The sequence below is a fragment of the Notothenia rossii genome (assembly GCF_949606895.1).
Source record: "Notothenia rossii genome assembly, chromosome: 1".
Classification (NCBI taxonomy): Eukaryota; Metazoa; Chordata; class Actinopteri; order Perciformes; family Nototheniidae; genus Notothenia; species Notothenia rossii.
In genome coordinates, this window is record NC_136912.1 from 41075168 (window position 1) to 41097429 (window position 22262).

At 41.5% G+C, this 22262-nt stretch overlaps 1 protein-coding gene across 2 annotated transcripts in view; it reads right to left on the minus strand.

Annotated features, from left to right (window-relative positions):
• Window positions 1-12605: 12605 nt before the first annotated feature.
• LOC307038102 (multidrug and toxin extrusion protein 1-like) overlaps window positions 12606-22262 on the minus strand; it is a 37194-nt gene continuing 27537 nt past the window's right edge. Inside the window, exons 8-16 of one of the 2 annotated variants that reach the window (XM_079679396.1) lie at window positions 21554-21651; window positions 19457-19638; window positions 17302-17410; window positions 16452-16527; window positions 15904-15973; window positions 15683-15815; window positions 15471-15565; window positions 14244-14307; window positions 12606-14163 (exon numbers count right to left, since the gene is read on the minus strand). In XM_079679396.1, the coding sequence (XP_079535522.1) occupies window positions 13922-14163; window positions 14244-14307; window positions 15471-15565; window positions 15683-15815; window positions 15904-15973; window positions 16452-16527; window positions 17302-17410; window positions 19457-19638; window positions 21554-21651 (1069 nt within the window). In that variant the 3' untranslated portion in view covers window positions 12606-13921. Of the gene's footprint in view, window positions 14164-14243; window positions 14308-15424; window positions 15566-15682; window positions 15816-15903; window positions 15974-16451; window positions 16528-17301; window positions 17411-19456; window positions 19639-21553; window positions 21652-22262 lie in introns of both variants that reach the window. The other variant, XR_013807885.1, reaches the window with a different exon arrangement.

Here is a 22262-nt window from a genome sequence, read left to right on the forward strand (position 1 = left end):
GAGAAATCCTGAGAATTAATTAAATGCACTATGGCAAAAGGAAACTTATCTAGGCTCTGTCAACTATTACATGCCTCTGGGTGTGATACTATTCTTCCTAGCAGATGTTGAAGCTGCTGGAAGTTGCCTGCCAAGCCTCTTTGGTTTGTGGAAGCTGATTTCCCTCAATGGAGCTGGTCTGACTTCTTTCCTGCTGATGTCTTTCCACATGCACACTCCAGAAGTAACCGCTGCTTTCTCTGTCCTTCCCATCCTAACATAGAGCTCAACTTTGAATAATATTGCAGCTGCATGGCTGCAGCATGACCCAAGCCTGAAATTTCACAAAATCATAATAAACATACTGGGCTTGAAAGTAACATTTGCTCTCAGACAAATCTCGGCTCTGGCTATGAAGTAGGTAAACATCTAACTTACTAGACATGTGAGTATCCTAAGCTTAATCAGGTTTTGAATGTAACTGAATGATATTGGCTGCTGACATTTTGAACCCTGTTGTCACTGTGTTGTTGTTCATGAACATGTTAGTTTCAAACCCTGGTTATGATGAGAAAGTTACAGGGCAAGGCATACGATTTTTGATATGGAAAGGAGAGTAATAGCCAGCTGAAAGGACAGTAACACACCCCTGAACTGTTACCTACAAGCCCACAACACCAAATAATAGGCTACTTACCCGGCCATACAGGTGCAATTCGCTGTGAGGACGTAGTTTTCTCGTTGGTTGATTATGACCCAAGCCTCATACATCGTTGTCTTGTGTCCTTGTCTTTGACTAGGGAGAATTTCTGATCTCAAAATACAAAACTCTGAGTCTATGTCATGGTATTTGACGTTCTGTACATGACCACAGACAACGTATTCGTAAGCATCCACTGACTTATAGGCTCGTAATTTCTCTCTGGTGTACACGCTCGGTTTCTCAATTAAATAGGTATATATATCTGGCCACTGTATATTCGGCCACTTGCTAACGTCTTCAACCCACTCATCAATAGAACATGGATCTGGAAGTCGGACACCATTTGTCAAAGTCAACTTGTTAAGGTAACATTCACGATCTTTAGTTGATAATCCCCTTGCGTAGCTTGACAAGCTGTTTATCTCTGCCATCCTTCTGTTGCCACAATGCGCGCGCATACGTTCTACGTCATCATTGTGTACAAACACAAAAAGGGTCTATAGCACTAACAGATAGGTTTCTGCTGCAGGAGCTTTTGAATAATGCTTTGTAGTCTAGTAACAGTACTTCAAAAGTTACTAAGAAATGGTCGGATAAAGCAGGATTATGCGGTTCGACTAATAATTGCTAAATTTCATATCATCGTCAACATGAATATTAAAGTCACCTACGATAATTACTTTATCTGTTGCACGGTACACTGTAACAAATAAGATTGGCTGCAAAGTTTTCCAGGTCGGATGCGTAAGACTAAAAACGAGGCTTTCAAGGGAGGTATAATTTAGTTTTTGTTTAGTATTGATAAGTAAACTTGAGTCAAAGATTGCTGCAACTCCACCTCCTCGGCCCGTGCCTCGGGCAATATGAGTATTGATATGGTTGGGTGGAATGGCCTCATTTATGCTGACATATTCTTCATGTCTCAACCAAGTTTCAGTGAGACAGCATATATCAATATTATAATCTGATATTAAATCATTTACCAATATTGCTTTAGATGCTAGAGATCTTATGTTTAAGAGACCACATTTAATCTTCCTGTTTTGTTGCACTGTAGTAGTTGTTACATTTACTTTTATTAGGTTATTATGTATGACACCTCTATTAGGTTTTACCTTAAATTGTCCTTGGGCAGACACACACACCGTTAATATTGGGTATTTTATCGGGTTCGGGATCCCTATGGATGACTGCCTAGGAGAGAGCGCAGAGAAGCGTGTAAGACTGCGACTCTGCCTCCTGGTCTCAACTCCAGTTTGTCATGGATTAAGTCCACAAAGCCCTGAAGTGTTGCCGAAATGAGATTTGCACCTTCCAAAGTAGGATGAATGCCGTCTCTCTTAATCAGACCAGGTTTTCCCCAGAAGGCTGTCCAATTATTTACGAAGCCCGCATTGTTTGCTGGGCACCACCAAGACAACCAGCGCTGAAATGATGACATGCGGCTATACATGTCATCATTGATCAGATTGGGGAGGGGACCAGAGAAGATTACGGTGTCCGACATTGTTTTAGCATAACTACACACCGACGCCACATTAAGTTTGGTGCATTCTGATTGGCGTAAACGAACATCATTACCACCGACGTGAATAACAATCCTACTGTATTTACGTTTATTTTTAGCCAGCAGTTTAAGATGCGCCTCAACGTCGCCCGCTCTGGCCCCCGGAATGCATGTGACTGTGGACGCTTCGGTCTCTAAATTCACGTGTCTCATAATAGAGCTACCAATAACCAGAGTTGGCTTCTCAGCGGGTGTCTCGCTGAGTGGGGAATATCTGTTAGATACGTGAACGGGTTGGTGGGGACCTGCGGGTTTTGCGTTATGCCCCTTCTGAACAGTCACCCAATCTCCCTGCTGCTCAGGAGTTGCCGGGGGACGGCTAAGAGGAGCTACCTTTTGCCGGTCCGCACCGGCTAACATGGGCTTTACTGTAGCTGAGTTATTTTCTTAGATGCGGAGCCGGGCTTCTATGGCTATGATTCCCGCCTCCAACCTAACAACTATACTACATTTAACACATGTATCGGTACCAGTAAAGGAGGTAGGGAAGTAACCAAACATGAAACAGTTAGAGCAGGAAATAGCACCCGAGGGTGGGGAAAGAGCCATGGCTAGCTATCAAGCTAAAGTAGCTACCGTTAGCAAACCCGAAAAGAGTGTAGGCAACTGTGGAGTTACAGTCGCTAAGAGAAGGAGAGTTGTGAGTGCTTAAGCTGTAGTAACGTGTGATTACAACGTCAGGCAGTTGCCGTGATCAAGAGTTTTAAAACGATCGATTAAGTTAAGATAATAAGCTATCAGCAACAGAACAGGCACACGGGATACCCGGAGATGACAACAACAACCGGAAGTTACAACATGCTTACCGCAATAGTGGTCCGTGTAGAAACAACATTACTATATGTTAGTTATCAGTAGTTGTCAAATAATTAGCTATTGAAAAAGTGGAACATTTTTCTCCTTTTATCTGCTTTTCATGCATTTGTTAGCCATGATGTAAATATTGTAAGCAGTTTATTAAATACTTTTGAGTAAATCTTGGCTCTTTTCTGCAGATATTATTGGTAAAAACGTGTATTATGCTAATTAGTCATGTTTTTTTTTATTTACAGGTTGTGCTCTTTGCAGCGCTACAAAATCAACAGGTGTCCTCAAAAAACAACGAGTTTCTATGTCTGAGGAGTGGGTGCACTTTAAGATCCAGTCCTCAGATTCAAGCAGATCAACATCTCTGGCCTCTTTGAGAAACAAGATTAGACGACATGACACGTCCAGAGCACACAAAATAGCACAGGAGCTCACGGAGAAGGGTGGACAGGATTTAGTTGGAAATTTGGTGAGAGCTGTGTCAGAGACTGTGTTTGCAGTAGGCCATATTGAGATTTTGATAAAATGTCGATTAATTGTTCAACCCTAGAAGATAAGTGGGCTTTTTCCATCATTGTTCATTCTTTTATTTTTTTATTGTTAATGTCACTGGCAGTTAAAAGTCACACAAAAATGCTTATAATACATTGACATGTTGATAACACATAGCCAGTCTCAAGATAGTCTATTAGACACTCCAGAGAAACGCGGGCAAAAATCCTTGATTATGCGGGCTAAATTCCTTGATTTTGTGGGCTAAAATCCTTTATTATGCGATTAAACATGCGGGGTTTTTATGTGATTTTATGCGGTGAAATTGCGAAATATGCGGAAAGTTGCAAAGTATGCGGGGGAAAAGAATAACAATTTTTTTAAATATTGGGCTGTCTTATTTATTCTTTCTCACACACAACCTGCCACTAACGTTAAACCCCTGTACTATTCAATTAAACACATTCAATGTTTATTTATTGTAAAAGCAATTGGGCTATTTTAATCTCACACACACACATGATCCTGTTACAGCGTAATATAAGTACATAACGATTGATGTGCACATTAGCATAATTACTAGCTAGCTGCTAACTGCCGCCTCGTTAATATAAAATCCATCATAATAAAAAATCATTACCATGCTGTCATGAACGCGCGGTGCTGTTACGTGTACTCAAATTGACGTGCTTGATGTGAACAAGCAAGTTGGTTAAAGTTGCGCATGCGCTATGAGCGCACATAAGGGTACTTCTCAGGCATGCCGGGTAATCTGTGACGTTTCGCTCTCTCAAAAGTTGGGCCATTTTATCATCATGCGCCAATGAGCAACTCTCATAGGAATTAGTGAGGCCCCGCCTCCCACGCTGTATCCAGTTCTTATTATACATCCATGAGTACTACAGCTTCCACAGATGACATTTTTTTTAATGTATTTATTGTCAAAGCATTTAATATATTCATTGCTATCGGGATGTTAAGAGCATTCCATGGAATATAACAAAAAGTGTTTCTGAAATAAATTGCATACCCCACCTTTAAGTGTCCTGTATTTCGAGAGGGGTCTGCCTGCAGGCCTGCACTCTCAGGACAGTTCCGGTGTAGGCTGCATTCTCAGGACACATGCACTGTCAGTACAGGAAGTGACGATTCTGACGAACACATTTTTTCCCCGCCCCCCGAAAGACTCGTTTGATGGAAGTTTTCAAATCCCAATGGAGACTCATCACGGAGGTGATGAGTCGGTTACATTGGCACACAAAGTGAAGCTGAGTGGTGTTGGCAACACTGGACTGTGACTGGACGAGAGATGGCAGAGGGAAGTGACGAGGCAGGAAGCGAGTCAGGAGACATGGACGCAACAGGTGGGAGTTGTGAAAATGGAAAATGGGATATAGTGAGGAGAAATAAACGTAAAAAGGGAAGAAATACTAATTCGGATGAGAGCAATAGTGAGGATGAAAGGAGAGAAGGAGTAGTCGGAAATAGGCAACAGGAGTTCATGGTGGTTGTGAAACTTGCGCAAGAGGGAGCTTTGTTCGGCGTGTGGAACCCTATACGGTTAACTAAATCCATTAGTAAAGAAATCGGGGAGGTAATGAGTGCTAAAGTATTGAGGAATGGATCAATGTTGATCAAATGTAGGGATAGAGAGCAACAGGGGAGAGCAATAAAGATGAGTGCCGTGGAGGGTAAGAAAGTGGAATGTTCACTGTTCACTGTTCAGTGGTAGAAAGCTAGTCAGGGGAGTTGTGACAGGAATCCCCGTCAGAATATCAGCTGATGATGTGAAAGGGAATATAACAAACGCAAAAATAAGTGATGTCAAACGCATGAAAGCAAACCGCAATGGGATTAAAGAAGATAGTCTTTCGGTTCTGATAACCTTTGATGAAAAAAGGCTTCCGGAAAAGATACTTATTGGATATATGTGTTATTATGTGAAACCGTAGGTTCCACCACCGCTAAGATGTTTTAAATGTCAGAGATCTGGACATGTGGCGGCAGTGGGCAAGGGAAAACAAAGGTGTGGCAGATGTGGTGGAGATCATGAATACGGCAAATGTGAAGAAGGGGCAAAGCTGAAATGTTGCAATTGCGGAGGGGAGCATAGCTCAGCGTACCGTGGATGTGAGGTTAGCAAGAAAGCAGAAGAGGTGCAGCGAGTCAGGTTGACGCAGGGAGTTAGCTATGCAGAGGCAGCCAAGACAGTTTCTGGAGGAATGAAGGTTACAATGGGAAACAACAATAAGAGCAAAGAAACAGAAAAAGTCCACAACTGTGTTAAGTTGAAAGAGGACACTGATAGTGAGTAAAAGAGAGTTTGTACTGTTTATGGCAGAGATTGTCAACTGTTCAGCGCAGACTAAAAGCCGGAATGAAAGAATCAAAAATAATTGTCAAATCAGCTGAAAAGTACCTTGATGTGAAAGGGATGCACTGGGAAAATGTGAAAGATATCCTAAATGATGACGTCCAACAACCTCAGACATGGACTGGATCATCCTGATGGTGTTAATTGTACTGCAGTGGAATGCTAGAAGTTTAATTGCAAATGGACAAGAGTTCAACAAATATATTGACAACCTGGGAGAGAAACCTAATGTTCTTTGTATTCAGGAAACATGGCTGAAACCACAACTGGATTTTATTGTGAAGGGATATACAGCAGTTAGACGAGATAGGGACTCTGGCAGAGGGGGAGGAGTTGCAACATAGAGTGGTATAAGTTACAAAGTTATGCATGTAAGTACAGATCATGAAGCAATAGTTATAAGGGTATGGAATGATAGAGGACCTATAGATATAGTAAATTATTATAATCCATGCGGGAAATTAGATCAAAGTATATTAGAGGATGCTGGGGGTTCACTGCAAGACAAAGTAATATGGTGTGGGGATTTTAATTCACATAACTCGCTATGGGGAAGCAGTAGCACAGATGCAAATGGTGCAGTAGTTGAGGAATTTATAGATGACCTCGGGCTAGTGTGTATTAACTCTGGAGAAGGAACACAATATAATTGCACGAAGAATATAGAAACAGTACTCGATCTGACATTTGTATCTAGTGCTTTAGCAGGTATAAGTACATGGAATGTGGTAAAGCATACTACAGTGGGCAGCAATCATTATCTGGTAATGACTAAAGATGGGACTAACATAAGGTTTGAAAAGGAAAAGAAAATTCCTAGATGGAAATTGGGAAAGGCTATTTGGGATGCCTTACAAGTTGTAAGTACGAATAGATGTAAAACACTTCAAGAGGAAAATTATGATGATATAAATAAATTCAATGATGAGCTGGTTAAGGTTATCATACATTCAGCTAAAGAAACAATTCCTGAAATTGCAGGAGTTAGGCGTACCAAGAGTGTACCCTGGTGGACTGGTGAATGTAGTAAATCCATTAAAGACAGGAATAAAGCATTCAGGCAACTCAAAAAACTCAATTCCCAGGAAGCTTTGAATCAGTATAAAAGGGCCCAGGCTATAGTAAGGAGAACAATAAGAACGCAAAAAATCTCTTTTTGCAGGCAATATTGCAATAGTATTGGAAGAGAAGTACAGCTTGCAGATGTTTGGGGCATGATTAGGAGAATGGGGGGAATTCGAAGGAATTATGAGTTGCCAGTTTTGAGCAGAGGGGACATATTGGCTGCCACAAACTTAGGAAAGGCGGAACTTCTAGCTCAAACATTTAGGAAAGTTCATAGTTCAGATAACCTTACAGAGGAAGCCAGGCAGTGCAGGAATAATACACTAATGGAAACCCCGAGAATATTGGATAGAGTAGAAGCGTTAGGAGATCAGTTGGACCTGCATTTTAGTATGTTTGAGTTGAGAAGAGCAATTATTAGTGCTCGTCAAACCACTCCTGGGAAAGATGTTGTTTGTTACAAAATGTTGGAACACATGACAGATAACACTAGTCATTGTGTTAAGGTTGTTTAATAGGGTGTGGGATTCTGGCCAACTTCCTTCGGTGTGGAAACAAGCGATAATAGTGCCCATCCTAAAGCCAGGGAAAGACCCTTCAGATCCATCTAGCTACAGGCCTATTGCCCTGACATCTCATTTATGCAAAATCATGGAAAGAATGGTTACAGAAAGGTTAACATATATCTTAGAAAGTAAAGCTCTGTTGTCCCCATATCAAAGTGGGTTCCGTAGGGGTCGGAATACAATGGATTCTATATTGTGCTTAGAATCAGACATTAGGAAAGCACAGACCAACAAGGAAGTAGTGATTGCAGTATTCTTTGATATTGAAAAGGCTTATGACATGCTCTGGAAGGAATGACTACTAATCAAGTTAAAATCATTGGGAATTGGTGGTAAAGCATATAATTGGGTTATGAATTTTTTACTGGACAGGAAAATACAAGTAAGAGTAGGTGCAGAATATTCAAGTGTTTATGCTGTGGAAAATGGTACTCCGCAAGGTAGTGTTTATTAGTCCGTTGCTGTTCAATATAATGACATGACATTTTAATCAAGTTCATCCAAGTGTGGGAATATCTTTGTATGCAGATGATGGGGCTTTGTGGGCAAAAGGCTGCAATGTAGCACATGTTGGAAAGAAAATACAAGCTGCAATAGTTGAAGTGGAGAAATGGACAAATAAATGGGAATTCAAACTGTCAGTAGCTAAGACCCAGGTCATTTGTTTTACAAAACGGCATAACATTGCTCCTATATCGTTAAAATTGTATGAGCAACCTCTTGAACAGGTTAATACAATAAGATTTCTTGGTGTTTGGTTTGACAGAAAGCTAACATGGAGCAATCATATAGGAAAAGTTCAAAATAAATGTAAAAAAGTCAACAATGTACTTCGGTGTTTGGCGGGACAGGAGTGGGGAGCGAGTAGGTCATCACTTCTGAATATATATTGGGCACTCATGAAACCTGTATTCGATTATGGGTGTATGGCGTTCAAGGCAGCAGCAGAATCAAACCTTAAAAAACTGGATGTCCTACAAGCTCAGGCCCTGAGGATCTGTAGTGGAGCTTTTAAAACATCTCCAGTATCAGCAATACAGGTGGAAATGGGAGAAATGCCTTTAAGGATAAGAAGAGTGAAGTTAATGTTGGCATACTGGGTAAACCTTCAGAGGCACAGTGATAGTCATCCTGCGAAAAGTATTTTGAAAGACTGCTGGGAGCACAATGAGTCACATTTAACAAGTTTTGGATGGATTGGTGATGTTAAAGCAGCAAGTATAGGTTTGAATCAAATACAGTATTGCCCCACAGTTCCAATCTCGTCCATTCCACCCTGGTTATTCCCAATGCCAAGTGTAGACCTCAATATACAAAGGGAGTTAAAGGAAAATAAAGAACTACCAGTATGGCGCATAGTCCAGAATTATTTTGCAAGATATCACTCAGACTCAACAATCATATTTACAGATGGCTCCAAAGATCCAGAGACAGGGCGTGCAGGGGCAGCAGTTTATATCCCAGTGAGTAATAAACATAAGAAAAGGATAACAGACCATGAGTCAGTACCACAGAGTTGTTGGCATTGGTATTGGCATTGGAATGGATAGAGGAGAAAGAAATACATAATAGTGTAATTGTATCTGACAGCTTTTCGGCATTATCGAGTATACGATCACGTAGATCTTCATCTAGAATGGACATAATAAATGAAATATTTCTAATTTTATATCAAATGCAAATCAAAGGCATAGCGACTCGTTTCATCTGGGTTCCTGCTCATGTTGGTGTGAAGGGTAATGAACAGGTGGATATTCTGGCCAAACAAACACTCAGAAGTATGAACATAGACATAGAAGTTCCACTCAGTAAAGCAGAAACATTCATACAGAAATATGCACAAACAACATGGCAAGATCATTGGGACCTTAGTGATACAGGAAGACATCTTTATAAAAAAGTATGTGGGGGATGGAAGGAAGGTGGGGTTTAAAAGAAGGGAGGAAAAAATGTCATTTCTCAGATGAGAATAAGTCATACATGCTTGTTTTGTTTCTTTTGTTTATTATTTTCTGCTTAGTCTCTTGTCCACACTCCAGTCCAGTTGGTGGCGGTAATACACCTACAAGTTGGTTTGCCAACCGCCAATAAACACGAAAGAAGAAGAAGAAGAGGTGATGAGTCCGCCCACCGTGCACTTTGGGTTGGCCTTGGTCAAGTCCTGTTGACCCCCCCAGCCTGGTTCTCGTAAAAGTTGACTTAGCCATTTTTCGCTCAAATGACACCATGGAGGAATGTAACGAGAGTTGACACGGGACTCTGCCCGCCTCACGACTGCCTATTTTCGGACACATTTTTTCTCACTTTTCCCCGTTTTTTTTTTGTGGCTATTTCACCCGGTTTCTACCGGGGACACTGCCCGGTCTCGGGTGTCCCCCCCACGGCCTGTGTCCAGCCCCCCCCCCACTCATCCATATATTAACGGATTTTGACAATTTTTCTTCTCTCCTCTCACTGATCGAATGGCAAACGCGACCCACCGTCGGAGGGCCTCCGTGCCGGCCCGGTGCCGGTGCTCTGGTGGTCGGTTCCTCCGAACTGCGGGTTCGACTCTGATGGCCGAGAGGGTTTGCTGCGTTGGGGTAGGGGACTTCCCCCACTCTGCATGTCTCTTCCTTCCCGGGCCGGCCGATATGAAGCGTGACCAAGACGCACCGTCTGAATCACCCCCAGTTTCCACTGGGTCCGTCTGCGCCGCGCCGCGGCGGTCTAGCGCCATAACCCACCGGACGCGTCCCAGAAGCGTAGCGTCTTGCGTGCAGGCTCGCAGATTTGTTATTGATTCAGGTTTAATTCGGGTATTAATTAACTTTAAAACATTAATATGTAGTTGTTACCTTCCATTCCACAAACTGCAGTGACTAAAAACCAGGCCTTGCCCTTTCTGATTTTGTCCATGTAGTAAGCATTGGTTACATCATATAAAAGTGTTTTTCCACTTCCATGATGAAACCTCGTCGTCCATTGTGCGTATCGTGGTGGAGGTGTTGTGATGAAGGAGGTGGGTCTGCTAAATTAGTATATGTGGGGGGGTGGGCCTGGCCCGGATGCTCAACTTTCCACTTCCTGCGAGGGAGGCTGCCTGCCCGACCTTACGTTAAAGCTGCGCCGCGGCAAAAATAGGATTCATCCTAATTTTAGAGAAGCGCTGCGGCGAGCCGCTTCTGGGCCGCTTCTGGGACGCGTCTGAGCCGTAACGCGGCGCGTGTGGTGGAATAGCACCCATTGACTAGAGTGGCCACGATCCTTATGACCGCCGCGGCGCAGCCGTAACACGGCGCAGACAGACCCGGTGGAAACTGGGGGTCAGGGGTCCCACGGGTCCCGCAGCGGGGTGGAGGTTCCCAGCTGGAACCTCCCCACCTCCGCCGCGGTGCACCCGGAAAACACGGTTGTTTTTCGAACAGTCCACTGTTGTCTAGCTAGTGTAACTAAAATACAAGATGTCTTATTTATATATATATAAATATATATATATATATCTATATATAATAAGTGTCAGTGCGATTTTATGTTGTATTAGCGTGCATTTCCTGTTCGGAAAGTGGCGCTGCGGCTGTACTGATAGTCTACAAAAGGTGTCCGTATATATCTATATATATACACATATGTATATAATACGTGTCACGATACGATTTTATTTTGTATTTGCGTGCATTTCCTGTTTGGAAAGTGGCGCTGTACTGATAGTGGCGATTTTATTTTGGAATTCTTAGCGTGCACTTCCTGTCCTGAGAGTGGAGGTGTCCTTTGAGTGCAGGTGTCCTGAGACTGCTGCCTGCAGGCAGGCTCCCATGTGTATTTCTGACAAGGTCGTAGTGTGAAGGTGTCATTTGATATTGTGGGTGCTAGGCATGTGATGGCTCTGGATTCATATCTGGCTGTGGGGTGGTAGATGATTTTGGAGGCAGAATGTGTGATATGTTTTTGTTGGAGGTATTTTACATGGTGGAAAAGTAGCGGGAACCGTAGTGGTGCTCTGAGTTCAGAGTCTTTGTCTTTGGATGTCACTGATGTGCTGGCAGTTCAAGATATTTGAAGTTGCTCATCTGTTCAGCTGTCTTGCCATTAATAGAGGCGGTAATTGAGGCAGTGTGGGGTTCTGTTAATTCTAAGCTAACACTTTTTTTTTTTGTTGAGAAGTTGCATTCTTTCCATCATGGAAGTAGTATTATCCAAACACAGAACAACCAAAGATCATGGTTTGAGTAGTACATAAGCTAACAGTACATGCACGTGCAATGGCGTAGTGGCTCCTTCATGTGCCCAGTGTTAAAAGGTCACAAAGGCAGAGGACTGGCCACATTAGCTAAATAAACGTGGTTTTAAAAGCAAATATAAGTCTATATGTTCAACATTTGTACTCTTTTGTGGCAAATCCATTTAGTTTTGGAAACAAACAAAGGGCATGACCTCGGTGGCCTCCATTGTAGCTGGGACCATGAATGTGTTCTGTACTCTGATCCTCCCGTCCTGCAGAACATGGAACCAGCTCTCTCCCAAACTCTGGAGGTTACATGGTCAGTTTGCTCACCCTTGTTACACTTGCTCTGTAGCTTTGCTCTCCTGTGTGACAGTGTTGCCTAATCACATGGCTTTTGTATTTTAATTTGAAAGACACACACACACACACACACACACACACACACACACACACACACACACACACACACACACACACACACACACACACACACACACACACACACACACACACACACACACACACACACACACACACACACACACACACACACACACACACACACACACACACACACACACACACACACACACACACACACACTTTATTTTTATATTATGAGATGACAATTCCAATATTACTCATTGTAGAAAACTGTGCTTATATAACTTTTTTTTTTGTATAGCTGACTTTCACTTTGGTTACTGTGTTTGGCATTAAACCAATATTATTGCTAAGATAAAACCATTATTCATGTGCATAATAAACCATGTACTGATTGAGGAACATCTACATCTATCTTACATGTATATAGTGTATATACTGCAGGAACTGACCACAACAACAACAACAGCAACAAAGAAACTTCAATGACAAAATGCTACAATTTTCACATTATTTTACACTCATCTTTCACACGTTCCTTGCGTTTGGATATGTGATGTTACTATTTACTAATTCCTAGTGTTTTACTATGGTGCTATGTTCCTTACCCTTATACAGCCCGCATACTTGTCCAATACCATATGAGGTTACAGCTCAGACTTGACCATTTTATAAAAACCCATCAATAACACTCAAAAAACCCAATGCAGTGTTAGACCTCACAACTCACCATATGTTGTTCCTAAAGTCAGGTAATGTTTGGCCATGGGGTTGTCTACCAGAAACATAATTACCTGCAAACAGCCACATTCTGTCATTATTACTTATTACACTTGTGTTCTGTTAAAACACTGCTATTTAATGAAAGAAAACATACACTTACGTCCTGTAGTGGCTGCTAGCGGACATGGCTGTGCTCTTGTTTTGTTTTTGTACAAGTCTATGGCGCATGCGCTTACCAAACTCCTGCAGGGCCAAGCGAGGTCGGGGGCAATGTACTACCTTGGGTCCTCAGCAGCACACACCTTAAGGGTAGAGTCCCTCTGGTCAGTGTTAGGGGCTCAAATGACCTGGTAAACTACAGATGCAAAACATTTTTCAAGAGACCTTCAAAATGGTATCACTTATATCGCTGCTTTTAGGCCTTCTTCGAATAAAAAAGCTAGGTAATATGTATGAAATATTTGAACGTAAATTGGCACAATTTTCACCCAATACGATGTGGGTTAATGTGTGAAAAAAGAAAATGGATCCAAGCAATTCTTAACTTAAAAACTATAAAAATACAGTTCATTTTCATTTCAACCCAAGGCACAGTGTGTAAACTCATGTCACATGATCCATTAAAGTCAAAACATCGTCAACACATTTCCCTTTTTCCTTCCTCCTACCTTACTTTGGCATGTTCCACTGTGATACATAACACAGCCTTTTACTCATGGTGCTTGTTATGGCTATTCAAACACGGCATACCTCAAGAAATGCGTGAGTTGCATCAATCATTTTTCATCCTTTATGTGCCATATTAGGTGAAGTTTCCCATTGCTGTCCTACAAAAAAAATCAATCTCGGCCTCTTTATTCCACGCCTTAGACCTTGTTTAGTTCAGCCATAGAGCTGTTGTCCAGTTACATGAGAGGGTTGTTGGCCAAACGCTGTGCAAAGCTAGATCCTCGGTATCCACAGCACCAGTAACCCTTTCACCACAAGGTGAAAATATTGTGTAATGCACCTTGTTCATGGGACAGCCATCAGGATTGATCTTAAATCACGCGACGACTCATTTCAGCAGCCTGGTGAAGAGTTCACTTGCAAAGACCCCGACCACGAGGATGACGATCATTAGCAGCAGTGTGAGTCCACGGCGTAAAACCAGCTGCTGGACTGACAGAACGTTTCCCACTGTGGTGGTGGTGGATTTGTTCTGGCCTGGGACACTCGGATCCTGAGGTGTTCCGCCCTCCTCAGAACTCTCACAATGGAAAGTAGCAGTGCAGACCTCGTACTGGTTCTGATCCGAGTCTGAGGGTTTAAGGGAGAAACTTCAGTTTTACCAAAATAATGTCACACAAAGAAGTATCATTAAATGTGTCAGAACTAACCTGGATTTTCTATCCTCACCACCTCCTTTTCTTCTTTGATCTGGACTCCTGATCTCACAAGAGCCTGATGAAAAGAGTTCACAGCATGTTTTAAAGGCATAGTGTGCAGGCTTGTGGAGAAACGGATTACATGTAACTGGATTACGTTTTCAGGATGCAAACAACGTAACTGTATTTTTTTTACATAAAACAAATACATAAGATTGCATTTCTAAAAATGGATTATTAGCAGGATAACAATGTTATTAAAAAACTAAAAAGAGCATATCTTTTTTTTGCAAAAGGATAAGATGTTATCTCTGTAAACTGTACTGTAGGCTAATACTTTAAGTGTGAATCTAGACGCCTACTGCCTGAATCTGCTTTATGGTTTTCACTTTCTTTGCTTCATTTGTTCTTTTTTTTATTCAGTAGGTTTGTGTTCGTAAAATAGTGTGTGTGAGCTTACATGTAACTGTGTGATTTAACTAAAACGGAGCATTTTTCTGTCAGCTGAGATTTTATTTGGGGACTGGTCTACCGTTGCCGTAATCTGTTACACTAGGGGTGTGCTGACTGCCATCTAATGTAGGTATACACTCACTATGGATGCACCTCATGGTACCACTTTACAATAAGACTACCCTTATAAAGGGTTTACAAATAGTTTGTAATTCATTTATTAATTAGGTTGTGAACACTTTATAAATCATTAATAAGCTTGTATAAGACATGAGATCAACAGGGCAACTGTGACCGGTTGCTTGCCAAATAGTGAGCCCACATTTATCTGTACTGCTAAGCCTTATTAGAAGTAGTAGTAACTCATTAATAAATGGGAATGTGTTTTACACTTTACAATAAGGCTCCCTTTTGGCAGTTATAAATGTTAGTAACTCGTAAATAAATGGTCATAAAGAGATGCCAAGAAACATCAAGATGGATGGGGGGAATCAACTCATTGAACAACCGACACCAAGGATGCTGGCTGATGAAGAAGACGAAGTAAGCTAAGTAGCCAATATAAGGCTTAGTCATCTTGCCAAATAGTGAGCCTGTGTTGATGTATGAAAACTATGTTAGTACTGGTTTATAAATGGTTCTTAATAATTAATAAAGTGTTTACAACCTAATTAATAGCCTAATTATAAACCCTTTATGAATCCTTTATAAAGGTAGTCTTATTGTAAAGTGGTACCCACCTCATTAATCCCCACTTTGAATAGGTTAAGCGGTGTAGGTACGCACCTCGTCAGCAGCCTTCTTCCAATCAAGTTTGCTCAAATATGTGACAAAGAATATCGCCTGCATTAGCACACAAATGGTGAGTCCTGTCCACAGCCCTTTGACACAGAGGAGAGAAGAGTTTAAATTGTCTTCCTGAACATTAACTGACGAGCAGCAGATAAGACTGCGCACAGCATTCATCTCAGAGTTGAATACAAATGGTGTAATCTTACCTTCAATGCCCATATTTGCTGCAAACATTAGGGACGCACCGATAGGGAAACCAATGAAGTAGTATCCCACCAGGTTACACAGAGCTCCAATCGCCTGTTTTCCTGCTCCTCTGAGAACGCCTCCAGCCACACCCTGTCCGTATCAACCAGGGAGTTGCTCAGATCACATTCAGAAAATGTCTGTGTTAGGTCTGAAATCATGAATTGCATGTTTTTCTTACCGCTACAGCATCAGCAAGATGCATGAAGGTAAATATGATCATGACGTCAGCAACCCTTTGTAAAATCTCTCTAAAAAACAGAAAAACACAGATTGTTGATGGATGCTAGTAACGTTTAGGGCGAGAGGGCAGGCCCAGAGTTGAAACTAGCTCAACTTTTAGACACAGCAGCGTTCACTGCTTGTGATTGTACATGCTTAAAGTGCTCTCATTATGACATTTCTTTGTGCACGCTATATTTCCGAACATTTAAAAAATATTACTAAAAAGAGGTGGGGGCAGGTCCCAGGCTCCTGCAGGGTAAATTAGGCTTTTCCATTTTGGCATCTCCATCTGACAGACAAATACATTGAACCGACTAACTTTGTTTAGTCGAGACAAACAGATGTTGTGTGGCAGACTCTGAAAATGTGGGATTAAGAGCCGTTGTAATACTGGTCCCATCACCAATAACACGACGATGACCTCAGGTGATGTATAACAGTTACATAAGATGAATTTTCTGTCAGTGCAAGAAAGTAGAGAATATTGTTCAAGACTTTACTCACTGGTCGGTTGTGAAGATGTATCCGACAACATTTCTGGTACTGATGGCGATGACTGAAACAAAACATGCAATGAAGACTGCCATGGGAAAGAAACAAAGAAAGTGGTTATAAATTGAAGAGATTTTCTTTTTTGTTCACAGCTATGCTCTTTGTCTCAAATTAAATGTTACTGGATTGATAACGTTATATATTCCTACAGCAGTACCCTAATACCCCTAATGCAGTGGTTCTCAAACTTTTTCTGTCTAGCCATCCCTTGGAGGAAAAAAGAAAGTCGGGCCCCCCCAAAACAAATAGTCACGTAATGGGCCAAGTTAACATTTATTAAAATAAATCAATATGAACATGAGCATTCCTTTGAGCCTGTTTTGCACTGCACATTTGTTCAAGACGGGGTTGCAGGCTTGATCTTCCATCCTCATCATGTACATTACACACCTGTGTCCTACAGCGCCCTCATAGGTTTCTAAGTGTAACTACGTGTACTACATGGCTAAATCTTTCCTACTGTTCTCTCTTGCCCCCCCCTGTCATGCCTCTGTGCCCCCCACCTTGAGAAACACTCCCTAATGTAAGGAATCTGAAAGGTGGCACAATAACACTTCCTAAAATATGGAGATAAAACTTTAGTTATGATTATTTTGGGAGAAGAAATAAGTCTAAAATTGCAAATATCGCACCCATAAATTAATAATTCAATTAATTAATTATCTGAAGTGTATATATTAAATACATTTAATAATATGTTTGTTTATGTTTTAGATTCTTACTTTGTCCCTTGACATATGTTATACATGAAAATAATGATTTAAAAAAACTAAGATTTGAGAGATAAATAGCATGGACGTACATGAACAGACGATGGGGATCTTGCAGGACAGCTTGGCCTGCTCTAGGTTTCCTGCTCCAAGAGCGTTCCCAACACGAACACTGGCAGCAGCAGCAAATCCTAATGGGAACTGTTGGAACAAAATAGACAAGTAATCACCAAGGGAGAATTAAAGCTATGTTTTTTTAAGCCAGAGTCGTGGCCTTTTCTTTCATATAATGAAACTACATTGCATTCAGAAGGAAGAGTGCATGTACTCAGCCAAGGAGGACGCCATTAATGTTTACATCTCATGCTGTCAGGACAGTCCATAAGTCATGAAAACTTCTCTCTGCCCAGTGATACAGTAGGCAGGTGTAGTTAGCTAAAAAGAAAATAGTTCCAACATAAAACTCTTCAAAACAAAGTTGGTGGATGTGTTGAATAACCTGGTCATGACTTCTGGAAAGAGATATTGCTGTTGATTAGTTACATTATATAGAGAAGGAAAACTTTACAGCCGATATCTCTTACACTTTTCACTCACAGCTAAACAATCTAGGTTGATAAATACCACTGGTGGTAAGAGGAAAAATAAGAATTTGAGATTTTAATTTAAAATTGATATTGATTGTTGTCCATTGTTGCCAGCTGTGAGCTAGGTATCAACATCACATGTTACTTGTTAGACTTTTTATCCAAAGCGACTTACATACTCAATACTGTGGGCAATCCCCACAGGAGTAATTTGGGGAGAAGTTTCTCAGGGACACAACGACATGCTGACTGCAGTGGGACTCGAACTTGCTATCCTGATTCGAAGATCAGCGCATTAACCCACTGCGCCACACGCCTCACATAAAGAATTTCGTAAACACAGTAAAAGAAGATTAACTAACTGTTAGAAATTTAAAATCCATGTTTTGATGGTATAATTTAGTTTAAACATACTGTCAAGTTAAATGCTCTTTTATACTGAAAAACCAGAAATTCTTGTGCACAAGCAGTTAAGCTTTTATTCTGAAAATCCTTCATCTACGGTTAGCATTTAGCATGTGGCTAATATACGATTTCCTAAAGAGGTGAATTGAGTAGCGAAATGACGTGGTGTGGTGAAAACCGAAGCCTACTGATTTAACACTACAACTATAGATGTCGAGATACTACCATGCTGAATATTAAATGAAAGTACAGTTTATTTGAATACACTATTGTTTACAGACGAGAGTAGCATGTGACAACATCCGGAATGACCGGAAACCAAACCAGCCGTGAAGTATTTTCTGTATGTTTTAGAGTATTGATTACAGCGTTTAGAATGTGTTACATGAAAAGTGATGAAAGAGAATATGAGGAGAAAAGGCGTGTTAAGCATATATTGAAGGTGAAAAGTACCAATCCTCTGTTTAAATGCAACAACGGACATTAGAGGCGAGGCGAGCCGGCTGGCGGGGAGGAGCCAGCAGAGGATATATAACGGCACCGAACGGGGGATTCGCGCTTCTCTTCTTGCTCAGGAGAGCCAGATCACAGCTGTTTTCTGCCGGAACAATATTCTGTCTGTAACACTACCGCTCCTTTTTTAATTAAAGTATCCCATTTGAATCTTTTCAGAGACTCCATTTAGTCTCATTTTAAAGCTTCTCTCCTGGACGCGAGAATCAAAAACATATTTAACATAACCTAGCTTGACATTTCTTACACTACTAATTAAAGGGGCCCTATTATGGTCATTTTCAGATTGATATTAGTATGTTATGCCTCTACTGTGACATGTCTCTATGCTTTAATGTTCACAAAGCTCTTTATTTTTTTTGCTGCAGCACCTCTTTTCTCCCTCTGTCTGAAACAAGAGTGCAGTCTGCTCTCATTGGGTAGCTGGCCGGCACTGTTGTGATTGGTCAACCGCGTAGAGATGTCCCACCCCTTAGCCTATCACGTACAATGCGCTGGCCAATAGAGGCGCGAGTGTTAGTTGCTGTGGAATAAACAAAGGAGTCCAATAAAGGCGTTTCAGGCAGGGGGGAAGTGTGGGAGAGGAACCCATAGAACACACTACAGCAAAGAGAAAACCCCCAAAAAGCATTAAAGGGCCCTTAGCTATTATTTAATAAGAGCAATGACCAACACACAATCAGCAGTTAGCACTAACGATTACTATGTATTAAATGAGAGGAATACCATTCAGAGCAGTTACCATGTAAGCCACCACGGACAGCTCATAGACGATGGACTGGGCTCCCAGCTCAGCCTCACTGATCAACCCAGCCAGGAACCCTCCGATTTCAAACATCCACCACTCCAGACACAGCATGAGCATGCTGGGGATGGCCAGCTTGACGAAAGGACCCCACTCCTGCAGACACTCCATGGTCCAACCTGAGGGTCAAAGGTCGACTGTTAAGCTGCTGTTTGTCTTTTAGTCTCTCACAGGGTATATGCAGGAATCCTGAAGTCAAATTTAATACCTTTTAAGACCTTTTTTAAGACCCTTTCCATACATTTTAAGACCTCATCGCAACTTTGAGTTCTAACCGGTTACATTGGCAACACACTTTACCTCACATTTACTATATTGATTGTAAGATAGCAAAACTAAACAGAGTGCAGACAGACTACTGAAGCCTTCTCTCCACATGAACTTCAACCTCTCTGTGAAGGTCAGGTTTAATGCAGTATGCTGCTTTGTTGCTTCTGTACTCTGTGCTCTTTCATTCCAGTAAAACTCCTCAGAAAACATTAGAAACCAGTATTTGACCAATAAACAAAACAATTGACAAAACTTTGAACTATGAAATATGTTAAACTTTGGTGAGCTTCAGCGGGGTAATGCCATATAGGAGCTCCCTCACAAATACCCAGGGGTTAAATTGGGCTGGGGCTGTCCGGGGCTAAGCCCTGGCACATAAGACGATGCTCTGACGTCATCACCCTCACACATTTGTCATATGTTTACAAAAAAGGATATATATGTTAAGACTTTTCTCGTTCTTAATATAGACTATATTCAGGGTCTATATGTGTTGACTTTACTTTAAAATAGCAGATCTCTGTGACCGTATATAGTTCGGCTTAGACCCCGGCCCCACACGGTAAAACGCATACGCAAGCGCAAAAAAGGCTTCCTTTCACACGCATTCGATTCATTAACGTGTCCGTTCACACTAGACCGCTGCAAATGCTGGAAACGATGTAGTACATATGTCATGCCTGTAAGTGGCGCTGCTGCCGCCCGAAATACACCAAAAGCAGCGAAGAAGAACCCGGAGCATGGTTGCCATGGTTGCCCTTCTGTTTATTCTCCTCGGTGGACGGCGTGTTCTCCTGCTGTATCTCTCAGGTAGTCCACCAGCAGATGAAAAACACCCACCTCTCCGCCTTTTCCAAGGAACGAGGGGACCGTGCGGCAGTTTCCGTAAAAAAAATGTTCCGCCGGTCAACATGTCCGTTAAAGTTTAAATCTTCCGTACAAAATTAGGAAAGTGCCGGTCAGAGGTCTTCTTTGTTATTTTTTGAGCTTTAAAACAAATTGATAACGACTCTGTTCTCTGTATAATAATATAATAATATTTAATAAACGGTGACTGCCTCTCTTTTCCTCCCCCTCTTCTGACAGCCCAGCAGCAGCAGGAGACGTGGGGAGAGGGAGGCGGGCTCTTTCATCGTTATCAGAAAATGATCATATAGGGCACACACGGAGCCGTTGGACCCCCAGAGCGTTGCGTATGCCGGTCTTCCCACCTTGGGACCCGTTACCGTAGTCGTTTATTCCCCCCCCCCCCACACACACACACACACACACAGAGCGGAGCAAGGCAACGAAACGGCGCGCTATGCATGGAGGATGGACGTATGCTGATGTGAGATGTATGCTCGATGTTTTTCATCTGAGTGAGTTTATTTTTTGAAAATATCAAATACTGCAGATATAAAGTAATAAAGTGGGCTGAAAGCTTCACAGAGCCAGGTTGAAATGGTACATTCTGTACTTCTGTTAAATTATTTCTAGTTTTAAACAAATGGCTTCTCACAGCTCCTAACGTATTCAATAACTTAAAAGTAAAGCCTGACTTGAGGCAGCTGAGTCATCACAGTAACTTCTCCTCCAGAAAACATTACTCAGTTATAGAGTGTAACTAATGTTGTCAAACATTAAAAAGTAGAAGCCGCACAATGAAAAACCAAGATGTGTGAAAGGGCAGAAACTTGCATGATGAAAGACGATGACATTACTGGACAGAACAAGAAAGTCCACAACGTAAAATATGTCGATGACAATGAGAAAATGACTGACCTCCCCATGTGGCCTTATGCAGACCCTTCCAGCAGATGTAGACGTATAAGGCCACAGACAGCACATACTGGGAGATAGCATTGGCTGCAGAGGAGCCGCTTCACAGCACAGGAAACATAGAAAGCATTACATTATTACATTACATGTTACTCGTTAGACGCTTTTATCCAAAGCGACTTACATACTCAATACTGTGGACAATCACCACAGGATCAATTTCGGGTGAAGTGTCTTGCCCAGGGACACAACGACATGCTGACTGCAGTGGGGTTTTAACCTGATCCGAACACCAACGCACTACCCACTGCACCACACACGCCTCCCGAAAGCATTCACATTTTTGTTGACAGCTGCTCAAGGATAGGAAACTAGAGTTCATAATACATTTTGTGTTCAAATGGTCACCAGATTCATATAAAAGACATTACTTTATATATTTATATATATATATATATATATATATTCTTTATAAATGTTCAAGGTGATCCATTACAACAATCCAGTGATAAACACTAGATCGCAGTAAGCACAATATTTGGTAAAGGCAAAATATGTGAAAGATATCTGCATGAAGTATTATGGTGCTGCAGAAAAGTCCTGCTATTCTACAGATTTAATGGAAACCCCTTGTTTGGTACAGAAAAATATGATTTAATTATATTTTTAAATGTGAGTGTGAAAATGTTTTTTAAATGTATTTGAATGTTTT